Source organism: Glycine max, chromosome 11 (assembly GCF_000004515.6).
Source record: "Glycine max cultivar Williams 82 chromosome 11, Glycine_max_v4.0, whole genome shotgun sequence".
Taxonomy (NCBI): Eukaryota; Viridiplantae; Streptophyta; class Magnoliopsida; order Fabales; family Fabaceae; genus Glycine; species Glycine max.
This window is the reverse complement of record NC_038247.2, coordinates 15,847,981-15,861,282: the sequence shown is the minus strand read 5'-3', so window position 1 is coordinate 15,861,282 and position 13,302 is coordinate 15,847,981. Positions and strand designations below refer to the sequence as shown.

Below are 13,302 nucleotides of genomic sequence, written 5' to 3'. Positions count from 1 at the left end.
TTTCTCCTAAAAATGCCATACTTTGTGTATCAATTGGGAGAGTATGTGAAAGCAAGATAATGTGTGATTTATTAGCGTTTGTCGTGTCTCATATATATACATGGTTCTCACCGACATATTGCTTCACTTTTTTTTTACAAAAGAACACGCATGAACATGTTTCGTGTTTATGTTTCCTACTAAACCAATGTCGTGCATCAAAATGTATTGTCAAGCCAATCAATGTCGAGTCACGCTCAAACTTTAATACGCATGCATATCATTATGTGTTGTCAATTATGACAATGATGTATCATACATGCGTAATTGATTTTGATTGCACCAACTAATTTTTTTCTTAATGCAACGAGTACTTAATAATTATCCTTTAATGGCTTACAACAAATTATATCGAATAATGAATACAATTAGATAAACAATGCATGTTCAGTCTTCATTTAGGTTGACATAGTCTCTTTTGAATGACATCAAGCTTGTGTACTGCTGCATTCTACTAATATATGGAGTTGGTCACTGCTTTGCCTAAGAATAACAATTGATTGACCACAACAACACTAGAGGCGGTAAAGGACAACGGTCTTTCAAATAAACATGTTGTGTGTGAACAAACATTATTAAGTCAAATGAACCAGGGAAGTGATTGCATAATTCTTAGACTAACTACCTTCAATACCTGAACAATCCAAACACGTGACTGACACATATCATGCGGTGCACAGAAGAATCAGGTGGTGGTTGACTTCTAAGAAGAAAAAATGTCATGCTTTGTTGTCGGGACAACGACACAAGGATTACGTCATACCGTGATGCAATGACATATCTCATATATGTTATATCCATTCACTTGTCCACACTAACCTAAATCAAACAGACACACACATCTAAGTTATTTAAAGTTTGTTCTTAAAAAAATAACCTAAAAACATACCTTAGAAAACCCATCAACAAGTAGGGACAACCTTAATTGTTTAAATCTCTCTGTGCCACCGAAGAGGTTGGTGTAGTCATGCGACCATCTGCCAAGTTCTTTAATCAATTCGTTGTGCACCAACAACCAAGAATCTTCCCCCATACCAAATAAAGTGGCAATGGACTGATATCCACAGTTACCGTCCGTTTTCACATCCACAACGTTGTGAATGAAACCCTGTATAAATGGCACAAATTGATTCAACATCGGGATGATCCTTATTGGCTTCGGCGATTCAGAAGATGATGCACTATGTTTCACTGAAGAGTTACTGCTTTGAACAGAATGAAAAGCATCAACATACTCCAATAAGACGGATCACGCTTTGTGGATCTTTGACTTCTTTTTATCGATTTCTTCGGTGCACCTTTAGTGTTGACCTTTGACGGAGGATGGCACATAGAGTTATGATTAGGGTATGCAATATCTCGAAGTTTACTCTTGAGAGTTAGTTTGCCACACACATCAAGTTCCTCAAATCTTTTAGATATGGTCTCAATCTCTTCCTTGATGCTGACTTCGGCCTCACATAACCCTTGGTCTGAAAAGCAAAGTCTCCTCCAGAACATATGGACTGAATCCACTAGGATGCTGCCAGCAGTATACCTAGAAAGCTCACATGCACAAGGAAGACCGAGCGTGCTTCTCATCACACAACCACAAGAAGAGGGATCGTTGCCGAGATAACGTAGACGTTCAACCTTGGCAGCAATCTCATTTAAAGCGTTCCTTGAAACCATTCCAACAAGCCTCTCGTATAAGGTTTTTTTAAATACATGTCCTACCACATGCGTACTGGTTTCAAAGGATGCTTTAATTTCAACATGTTGTAGCGTGATCATGTTGTTCATGGCATCCCAAACACTACACAGGTCTCCATGGCTATTTTGTAATACTCTTTTTAGAGCCCAATGAGCTGATTCAACCCTACATTTAAAATACACAATAAACATGAAAAATATACAACAATTAAATATCATTTATTAATAATCCTTACTAGAAAAAAAAATAAGATTTTAATACTTGTTTGTTGTTGTGTTGCCTAGGTGCATGACCTTATTCGTCCAGGCTGTAATAAATTTTTCCTTGTGGGGGATAATCCATGTGTCGTTAACATAGTCAACGAACATTGGCCAAGGTGAACAAGAAATTTGAAACTTCTGAAGGGACTCAGCAAATTGTTTTTCGGACGGACAATCAACCAAAGTACCCCAGTTATCCATCACATAGTTCCAGACATTTTTTTGACCGATTAAAGATTTGCACTTCGCCTTGACATTTTTATCGATGTGAATCTACACAATAAGTTTGTACACTCCGGGAACACAGTTTTCACTGCATTCATCAGTGCTAGGTCTCTGTCAGTGACAATAACAACAGGGAGACGATCATTTCTTAAAAATAGACCTCGAAACCGTTCCAAAGCCCATACAATATTATTAACACGCTCACCCTCCAAATATGCAAACCCAGCAGAGAATGTCATCACCCTGGGTGTCACCCCAACAAAGTCAAGTAGTGGGAGTCTGTACCTGTTTGTTTTGTAGGTACTATCTATAAAAAAACACCAGATGACATGCATTGCATAACTTTACTGCATCTGGGTGACACCAAAACAGATCATGCACCACAACTTCATCCTTTAATCTATGCCAATGAATGTATTGATCACGTTCGAGAAGCTTTATCAGATGTTGCATTTCGGTATCAGCTCCTCTTATTGAAGAACGATATGCACTTCTTGCATTGTAAATTTGCTTGATCGTGGTGCAACTGTTGGCATTGTGCTCCTTCAACGTTAGCAAGATGTTTTTTGGTTTCACCATCGACTTTGTCATATCAACAATAATTTTCTTTTCATCCTTAGTCAATCCCCCAACGTATGGATGCCCAACTAAGGACTTGGCCAATTCATAATTGTGAATCCCATAGATTAACTTCACCATCCAACCTTCCCTTTCATGCACTAGTTTCTCACAAAGCCTGAAGGGACAACCACATTTCCTTCTCCCAGTGTCTTTTCTAACGAATTTTTTATTCTTACACTTGTACAGAACACTCCTTTCACACCCAATTAACACAAATGAACTTCTTCCTCTACTACCAGTATCTGTGTCAGACCTCATAATCATTGCAACAAATTTGTTTTCATGGGCAATTGTTCGAGCTCATTGCAAAACATCATCTCGAGTACCAAAGACCTACAACGCGACTCCGACATATTAATTTTTATACGAAACATATGTTCAACCAAATGACTCAAACTTATGAACATGATTACCTGACAGGTATTAAAAACATTTGAACAATCAACATGTGATTCATTCACACCACATTCTTTTTCATTATCATAATTCATATGAACTTCTTGTGACATCGTATAGTCATACGTCCATTGATCTTCGTTCATCTTAACGACATATTATTAAATTATGCATCATACACAAGTAGTACAAAAGTTAAAACTAAATTAAAACTAAATTATTTACTTAAACTAAAGTTAACACTATAACTAACAACTAATAAAACATTTTACTACTACAACAAAATACAATTATTTAACCTAAATCATTTAATAATATACCTAAATTATTATACCTAATTAAACCAATTATCCACAATTTCAAAAATATGAAATACAAATATTATAAATTATAATATTCATATATATTAATTTTTTCACAAATTTTAAAACACAATTCCAAAAAAAATTAAAAAAATACAGTTTCTGGAAGAAGCAGTGTGCACTTCCTGAAGAAGTTCTTCCGGAAGCTGACACACCTTATTATGGAAGAACTTCTTTTGGAATAAGCAGCATCAACTTTCGGAAGAAGTAAATTCTTTCGGAATAAGTTTCCGGAATAACTTCTGGAAGAAGTTTTTACTGAATAACCTTCCTCAACATTTTATTGCTTCTGTAACAGATGAACACAAAAAAAAAAAAAACTAAAAAAAAACCATAAAATGCGTACCTCCGACGGAATAAGAAGAACAACTACGATAGAAACCACCAATATTTAACCTTCACCGAACAACTACTTCCAACAAACTTGCAAAAACCACCAAAACTTACAAAAACCACCCAGCACACAGGACGAAAGTGAAAGTGAAACAAAGGAAACGTAAAACCGGAAGCAGGCATAGTAAATTTAAAGAAAAAAAAGATAGGGACAAAATTGTCATTAAATATGCATTAAATATTTTTTTTAATTCGGGTTATTATTATAAAATTTAATGCATATTTAATTCACATTGTTATAAAATAAATAATATTTATTTAATATATATTAAATTTTGTAATACAAATAAAATGTTGTGATAGTAATTATTTTTTATTTTTTAAAAAGTATACAGATTACATAATTTGTATGATTTAAATTAAGTTCAATTGTCACAAAATTTATTATTCATATTTATATGCGCATTAAATATGCATTAGAAATGTTAGTGATAATTATGTATAGTAATAATTTATGTATACTAATATTATTTATTTTATAACATAATTGATTCATTAGTTTAATTGGTTAGAACATTGTGATAATAACCCTAAACTCTTGGGTTTTAGTCTTGACCATTAATTTTTTTAAAAAAATTTTCCAATAAAAAAATACACCTTCACGAAGAACTTTCTTTTATATGAACTCCTTCCCGAAAGAAGAGCAATTTTGTCCATTCAAAAAATTATTGGATGTACGCAGCATGTCCCTTTCGTTTGGTGATTTGGACAGCATACGTTCTTTCACATACAATTATTTCATGCACTCCCCAAATTGTTTCTGGAATGGTCATTCCAAAAATAACATGAAAAGAACGTTGAGCAACAGGACATTGCAAAAAAAAAAAATAGTGATCTGCAATTTCAGAGCTAGAACCACAATGAGAGGAAACCGAGACCATAATACATCCCTTTTTGCCTAAAACATCATCAGTTGGAAGTTTTTACTTTAAAGAACACTCGATTAATGACGACTTAATAATTCCTACTTTTCCAAAGACGAAATCAAATGTTGCTATTTCATATTTTCATTAAAATGATATTATATTAAAAATAGTGAACTCATACATATTTTTTTTTAAAAAAAATACCAGATTTTGAGTCCTCTGTTGCACTAAAATACGTAAATTTAAAGAAATGCGAATGTTTTAGTTTTGTTTCATTCTTTTATGTAGGTGACTCTGTTGTCTGCATACATAGGCTCTTTTTCTCCCCATAAAAAAACTTGTAACTCAATAGTATCAGTGGCCAAGCACTTACAACTTAAGTGTTAGTTGCCATTTGTCTTTAAATTAATTACAAGTTTTTTGTTGCACTAAAACAAGAGTAAAGAAATGTGAATGCATTAGTCTTTTTTTTTTTTCCATCTTTTATCCGTAGGTGACTCTGCAGTCTGCACACATGAAACTATAGTCCCTTTTTCTTCCGATAAAAATTTGTAACTCAATAGTATCAGTCCAAGTACTTAAAACTTAAGTGTTAGTTGACATCTGTTTTTAATTTTAAGTTACACAATAGTTTATTAAAAAAACAATTTAATTATCAACATAATATTAGTTCAAATGGAATTGAACTTGATTATCTTGAGTAAAGTTCAGATAATGAGGAAAAACAAAAATTTTATTCAAAATTATTAATCAATTTCTTTAGTAAAAATTAATTTTAAATTGATGAATATTTCGTATCATTTTAAGTTGAATTTTGGTAAGTCTGGTCCGTCCCCATGCAATTTCACTCTTATCGATAACTTTTCACATGTTAACCGATTGTTAATTGTTTATGTGGCAGGTTAATCATTAGTAAATATTAACATTATTTTTAGTAAAGATTAAATAAAGGAAAGGAATATTTACGAACCTTCCCTTTATAACTCACATGAAGGAAGAAAACAGGGAAAAGTGAAAAATTGATTTTATCCAACAAACCATGCTAAAAAGTACTATTTGGAATGGTACTTGTTGTAAGAGACTGAGGGACAAGTAAAATAAAATTAAAACATATGATATTGGATACACTTGATCAAAGTTTTGAAACATATTTGGCAGCTATCTAACACAATCATACTGCCCTTAAGAAACAAATAACAAACTATAATGTGACTCTTCTAGTACAAATTTGAACATAATAAAATTACTAGTTTCAAAGCTCTATATATCACTTCAATTATAATATCACTTCAATATGTACTTCACCATACCAGGAAGATGGATGTTCAGAAAGTAATCTTCCCAATCAATCAGTTCGGGGTCAAAATAAAACAAATCTGTCTCCACCCCACCTTGTCTTCCTGCCATTCTCAACTTCTCTGTGTTCATATCATCAAATCTGCATGCCATAACATTTTTTTTTGTCTAAGTTTATACCTTATAATAAAGCATTATATATTTTAAAAAAGAATAAAACATGTTTTTCTCTCTCAAAATATGTCAAAATTCAGTTTTAATCCCTATAAGAATTTAATATTTTTTTAGTTTTTGCATTTACCAAAACTTGTGCGATTTTAGTCCTTCATCAGAAACTAAAAACATGTGCATGTGTTTCTGTTAAGATATAAGGAATAAAAATGTATTAAATTCTTATAGAAAATTAAAATCAAATTTTGAGAGATCAAAAATAAATTTTACCCTTAAGCATCATAAATACATGACAAAAAAAGCTACAACTATTTGACCTGCATTGAACTGGAGCATATATATAGATAGTGATTTTAATAACTAACACTTACGCAGCTTTGAAGAACAAGTAAGGTTTGTAAAGGTCCACCAACCGCATCACAATCTGGATCTTCCTATTGAGATCAAGATATGTTCCTTGGAAATACTGGCAAAATGCAGTATTGGCAAGCTCAAGTCCCTATTAAATGCCAAAAAAAAAGTGTAAATATTTGCAATGAAATTTGACTATTTGAGTATGGCGAAATATGGGTGATGAATATTGATGATCACTACAAAAGAGCCCTTTTACCTTTAACACAAGCAGGTAGCGAATGAACATATATCTTCTGAAGCTATCCATATTGCTCAGTACTGTAACTTTTCCAACCTTAACTGGCCTTCCATCCTTACTTATGCATGGTTTTGCTGTGAAATATCTAAATCCATACTCTTGAAGTTTGCCATATCTTAGTGGTCTTCTAACAGAGGAACCAATATGATATATAACATCATCACTAGGACGATTTGCATGAGCCACCATGGCCACAAGTATTGCATTCACCACCATGTCTGCTGGAATCTGCTTATTTAAATTGGTGATATTAAGATTAGATCAGAAATTAATCACAATAAGGCATTAATAAAATTAAGGGCTTGATCATGTAGAAATCTCACCGCATCAACAATTGCTTTTAGATCTCCAAGGAAGCATGTTAATTTTCCTTTCCCATAAGCTACAGCTAAACTGTCAATGGTTCTGTAACCAAAAATAATAAAAGGAATTTGCCATTAGGAACTGGCATTTAATTTTCATTTTATCTCATTGGACTTTTTGTTGCACAAAATACACTATTTTAATTTGTTTTCAAAATACTTTTTATGGACAATAACAACAACAAAAATTAAACCTAAGACCTCATGTAGACTACCTAAATCTCTCATTACTAAGCTGATCCTAGTGGGTTATTTCTTTTCAAATAGGCACATAATTAATCATCACTAAATGGATATTCAATACTTAACATGTGTTGAAGACAAATTTAGACAAAGGTTCATTTACCTTACACCTTCAGCCCAACCAGGGAAAGGTTCTTTTAATGTGCTGGTAACAATGCTGGGACGAATGATCACAACGGATAAGTTTCCTTTTAGTTGCTCCACAAGCATCTCTCCCATTGCCTTGGTGAATACATATGTATTTGGCCATCCATATAACTTTGCCCTGATAAGTTATACACAACAACACAGTTATGTCAAATTTGGTTTTCATAACAGGTGCTGAGGCTAAACCATTAATTAATTTGCAATTAACTGAAAACTCTTGTCTATATGTTATGGATTGATCAGAAATTATATATCATGAAAGTAAATATGGGAGAAAAGTGTTAAATATATTATTTTGTATTTGGGCCACTAAACTAATTAAGGTTCCTGGCATGCTTCTTTATGCTCCAAGCAATTAAATTCAAAACAACTTCAAAACTAACCATTCTACCTTCTGAACAAAACATAAACTCATCTCAAAAGTAATACTAAAACTCAAACTAGAAGAGAGTAATGTTATTCCTATCTCAATTTAATTCCCACATTTTTTCACACCACTCAAACTAGAAGAGATTAGAATTAATATTTAGAATTTCTCTTCATCTCACCTTTTATGTTACTGTCATATCATTTATCATATTTATATTTTTTTTTCTTTTTTTTAGTACTGTAGTCTGACTTCATTGCGGAGCGGCCACTCATCAAGAAATGCACCTGATCATACGAGTCTCCGGCAGCATGATTGCTGCAAAAATTAAAAACAGGAAACGTACACTTGGGACCTCTCTTTAATTAAAACCACTGAAAGATATTAACCTACATTTACATGATCTGCATATATATTCTATACATTATGGTAGGGTCCAGTTTTCCTTTGAGAAGTCTTTATACGTACGTTACACTAAACTCAAGAAAATGAAAGTTATATCCCCCCCCCCCCAAAACAAAAAGGAAAGTTATAGTGTACTTGAGTGGCACTTGATTTTATATGGTACCATTTGCGCAACATATTCAGGTAGATGTAATAGCTTTTAGCTCCTCTTAAGTGTTTCTTTTTTTTTTTCATTAATTAGATTTGTCAAAAATTTAGAACATAAAAAAATATTTTATATTACAGCAATTGTGTAGAAACTATGCTTATTTGAGTCGAAACTAATATTAATAAGAGGTGATCATTCTCAAATTCTGTTAACATGTTTTACAGTGAGAAAACCTCAATTGAAAGCAAAACAAAAGGAAATGCATCTAGCTAGTACCCGAAACGATAATGTGTCACAAGTTATGGTTTAACAAAACTTATTTCAGGAAAAGAATTTGCGAAACCTAACGTGTGAAAACTTTGAAGAAATTAAACAAACACATGTAACAATGATTAATTAATTAAGAAAGGTATCGAATTCTAACATGTCATTTAAACCGAAAATTAAAAGAAAAAAAAAAGGAAAAGAATCATAAACATAATATGTCATGATTCTAACAACTATATAATATATGAATAAATTTTATTGATTTCATAAAAATAAAAATTCTAATACAATTATATGTTTTAGGATGTGTTTAGGTTATGACTAGGAGAATTGTAAAAGTACATTTAACTATTTGAGAATAAAATTAATTTGAAATCATGTTTGATTACCTCTTAAAAATATGTCTGAGAGTAAGTTTTAACTTAAAAACTTACTTTAGAAAAAGAAAGGCATGTAATACTTTTTCAAATTCAGTTTATAAACTTAAATTTAATCTAAACTTAAGTTTGTAAATGTTAATACTAGGATCGATGCACTTAGTGTTTATTTTTAATGTGTCATGAAGAAATTGGTTCATGTGGAGAAGTCATTTTCGGTCTGATTTGGAGGTCACTCACGCTTGACCACATGATGGCGTGGAAAGGTTATTAAGGCTACGTGTAAGTAAGGGGTGGGTTTTGTACGTGTCAATTTATGTTTCCCGTTTCTCGTTCGTTTGTTCGAACCCAGACATGTAAACATCACTCTCCTATCCTATGTGAGAAAAGAAAAAAATATCTTTAGCTAGCTATTAATCCCATCTTTCTTCTTCAATTAATATGGAATGGATGAGTTAGTCATGTTTGGTAAAAAGTCAATTCGGGGTTTTAATGGAGCAAGCCAAACAAGCCCCATTGATTTATTACAAGTACTTTAATTTCATAGTGTCACATCCATCTACAGTATTTCATAATAATGTTACATTTTTTTAGTAAACCATCCAGGAATAATACTTTGCCAAATGCTAATTAATGCTTGAAGACATTAAAGTTAAGAAAATAAAAATATAATTTTTTTCATTAAAAAATTAAACATTTATTATGCTAACAATATAAAAGTTATTGAACACTTTTTTAAAGCAATTAAAAATGTTTAACATATATGCTAGTTTTTTAAAACTCTTATTTGTTAAAAAATAAGTAATTTTTTTATTTTCTTAGTATACTTGTTTAAATTGTTTTTTTTTTAAATAATTTTTTTGTTTATTAAGACGTAAATTCTTTCTGCTTATTAAAAAACATTTTTTAAAAGTACTTACTTAAAAAAAAATTAAACAAATTAGTTCATAATGGATGCATTAACACTTTTTAGTAGAATCAATTGGGTAGTAATATTTGTTTAGCATAGTAGAGAACTAATATGGCTTTTTTTGGTGGATTCTCACGCAATACATGAATGGAACAAAACAAACACTCCGTTGGTGCTTATAATTTTGGTTCTAGCTATATATGTCCAAGTTCCATTTAATTCATTTTTCATACATGTGTGTGCAATATGGCATATCACCGCCTTTTATAGGATTCGATTACATCATTAGTTTATTTCGTTAACGCATCGTGTGTGTAATGTTTCCTCATAAATGTGTAGGATTGGTAAATTAAGATATATACAGTCTTCGGGCCCTGCATAACCTAATGCTATATACTATGTACTATATATATTCATTTGGGTAGTTGTAGGTTCGGTGGTTTTTATATGATCAAAACAAAACCTAACCTAAAGAGATTTCATGGTAGGCCAAGTGATATACTAAACTTGAACATCAGTCACCTGATCTTAATTAGCTCAGGTCGTTAGGGGTGAAGTGGGAATATACTAATTTAAGTGCAGATTCTAGTGCAAAGAGAGAGAGAATATATAGTTCCCATGTGTCTATTGCTACACACATTTAAATAATTTTTATTTCAAATGTTTTTTCTTTGTGAATCATTCTAATAATTGAAAATTTTATAAAATTTTTGGGTGAACACAAAATATCTTGTAGGCTATATTGCAAAGTCAAAAATTAATCTTTTCTCATACTAAGATTTATTTAGAAAGTTAATATATCTTAATAGATATTTTTTTTCATACACACTATTGATAGAAATTTATAATCTAAACTACCTAAAAAATGAAGAACCTTAATTTCCTTTTTATTTATGAGTGAAGGAACCATTATGTTTGAATTATAGGTTGAATATTTTAATGTGCATATTCTTTTTCTGACATTTTTTTTAATGTGCATTTGAATTATAGGTTGAATATTTTTGTCTATCGGACTCAAATTCAGTCTCTTATGACCATTTTCATAGATAATTATCATAAATATCAAGGTTGCTTCCGGTATTTGAACTATGGGTATATGGGTTTGGGTTATACTACCCATTTAATTTATTTCAGCTGATAAAAAAAGCAATAAATTAATAATTGTAATATTTTAGATTTTCACAAACCTGCTAATGCCCAAGTCCTTCATAACCTCTTTAATTTCCTTTTCTGTGGCCCCCAGTTGTTGTAACTCACTTAATTTGTCGCGCACAACTTTCTCTTCTGCATTAATGTCTAATCCAGACACTCCATTAAGTGAATCACCCAAATGATATGGTTTCTCTAATATGAGCCCTTCTCGGCCTCCCTCACCACATACATAGGCTGAAGTTAAGAAGTAACGATAATTATTATGTTAATCTATATATGTTAATTATTATTAACTAGTATTATGAACATAATTAAGTTGATACGAACCTGTTGATACATGCACAAGAACCTTGAGTTTGGTACATTTTTTGGCGAAGTTGATGACATACTTAACACCAAAGGTATTTAGGCCCAACGATATATCATACCTGAAATTTAAGGTGAGAAAGTAATTTAAAAAAAAAAAAACAAGACAATAATAAGGCAGGGCAACAAAAACATTAAATTAAATAGGCAACAAAAAAGGCTATCATGTTTTAGTATATATATTAGTACCTTTCATCAAAGTTAGTTGTTGCAGCTAAGTTAATAATGACATCTGTTTGATCATAAATCTCTTCCCTTAGAATGGAATCCTCCAATCCCAAGTCCTCACGAGAAATGTCCCCAGGTACCAGAGTCAACTTTTTCGAGACAAAGGAATTAAAATTTGCACCCAATTTCTCCTTTAGTACCCTAAACAAATCCTTCCCTATGATCTACACCAATAAAACACAATTAGAATGAATTAGGCACAAGCTTAACTATATTATGACATGGTGAGAAATGAGAAAGGTAGCTAGTGTATGAGGCCACTATTATGTTTGGATAATCTTTACACCCTTTATAAAAGTATGTTGAAAACAAAACATACAAAGAATATTGTTTTTTAAAAGTACGTTAAACAACCAAAACCTATCCACCAAACATGTACTTAATTATATGACTCCAAATAATCAGGAAAATGATACTACATGAAGCCTTTAATCAATTTGCTTTATAACAATCATAAATGCTAATGCTTGATTAACTAGCTCTCTGAAAGAATGCCATGGCTGTCTATATATACACACATTTTCAACCCAAGAGAGAGAAAATGAAATTAGTAAAAGCCCAAAACAGAAATGGCATTTTCTGCACAAGGCAGAACCTAACTGATGTTGTGCATTTACCTCATTGTGCAAGCGATGAGTAGCAGATTTGGCATCTTCAGTTCTTAAAAGAAGGTAAAGCTTCTTAACATTTGGTTGGACCCTCAATATCTTCTCCAACAAAACTGCAAGCAAAACATATAACAAAGTAAAACCAAAGACATCATGCACCAATAATATAAATACATCATGTGCAAAAGTACATACATACACATCATTACTTAATTAGTACCCTTTTGAATAGAAATGGAACATACCTTTGGCAAGAAAACCGGTGGCTCCAGTGATCAAAATGCTCTTATCCTGAAGAAAATGGAGTATGCTTCCCAACTCCATTGTTGTAGAAAAAATGTAACACAATAATATTATTAATATTAATGAGAGAGAAAGCTGAAATAGCTAGTGGCGTTGCAGACACAAGGGGGTGGGCGAATTGTTATGCCAATTTAGCCGCTTCATATAAGCACAGAAATCGGCATGTAGCATTTATGAGATGGAGTGTACGCAAGCAGTTGGTCGACACATAGTCATTGTTTATTATCTTAGGACGACTTGAGTATAAGGAAGTAAATAATAAATTAGGCTACCAAAGTTACGCATTCTTTTTCATGTTATGGTTCGGGAAAGTCAATAAATTGTAGTACCACCAAATAATGTAACAACATTTTAGTATAACTTTAGCAGCATATATACCTTCTTTAATTATGCCGACACTGGTTTGACTCATCCATTACAACGTGCATTCTTATAAAGGTAGAAT

At 31.9% G+C, this 13,302-nt stretch overlaps 1 protein-coding gene across 1 annotated transcript; it reads right to left on the bottom strand.

The window, feature by feature from the left end:
• Positions 1-5,953: 5,953 nt before the first annotated feature.
• On the bottom strand, positions 5,954-12,990 carry LOC100787403 (alcohol-forming fatty acyl-CoA reductase). Its single transcript, XM_006591022.4, has 10 exons — positions 12,800-12,990; positions 12,564-12,667; positions 11,908-12,110; positions 11,680-11,780; positions 11,388-11,586; positions 7,683-7,844; positions 7,298-7,379; positions 6,933-7,202; positions 6,694-6,821; positions 5,954-6,293 (listed from the first exon to the last, which is right to left on the bottom strand). The coding sequence occupies exons 1-10, from the start codon at positions 12,876-12,878 to the stop codon at positions 6,140-6,142; spliced, it is 1,482 nt and encodes a 493-aa protein (XP_006591085.1). The 5' UTR covers positions 12,879-12,990; the 3' UTR covers positions 5,954-6,139.
• Between the last annotated feature and the right edge of the window lie 312 nt (positions 12,991-13,302).

What these genes read in the sequence shown, in the direction of transcription:
- LOC100787403 (XM_006591022.4), bottom strand. Translation starts at nt 12,878, where the DNA reads ATGGAGTTGGGAAGCATACTCCATTTTCTTCAGGATAAGAGCATTTTG. An exon ending in TCTTGTGCATGTATCAACAG is followed by an intron (nt 11,587 to 11,679) that starts GTTCGTATCAAC and finishes TCTTAACTTCAG; the next exon opens with CCTATGTATGTGGTGAGGGA. An exon ending in AAGGACTTGGGCATTAGCAG is followed by an intron (nt 7,845 to 11,387) that starts GTTTGTGAAAAT and finishes ATAACTTATCAG; the next exon opens with GGCAAAGTTATATGGATGGC.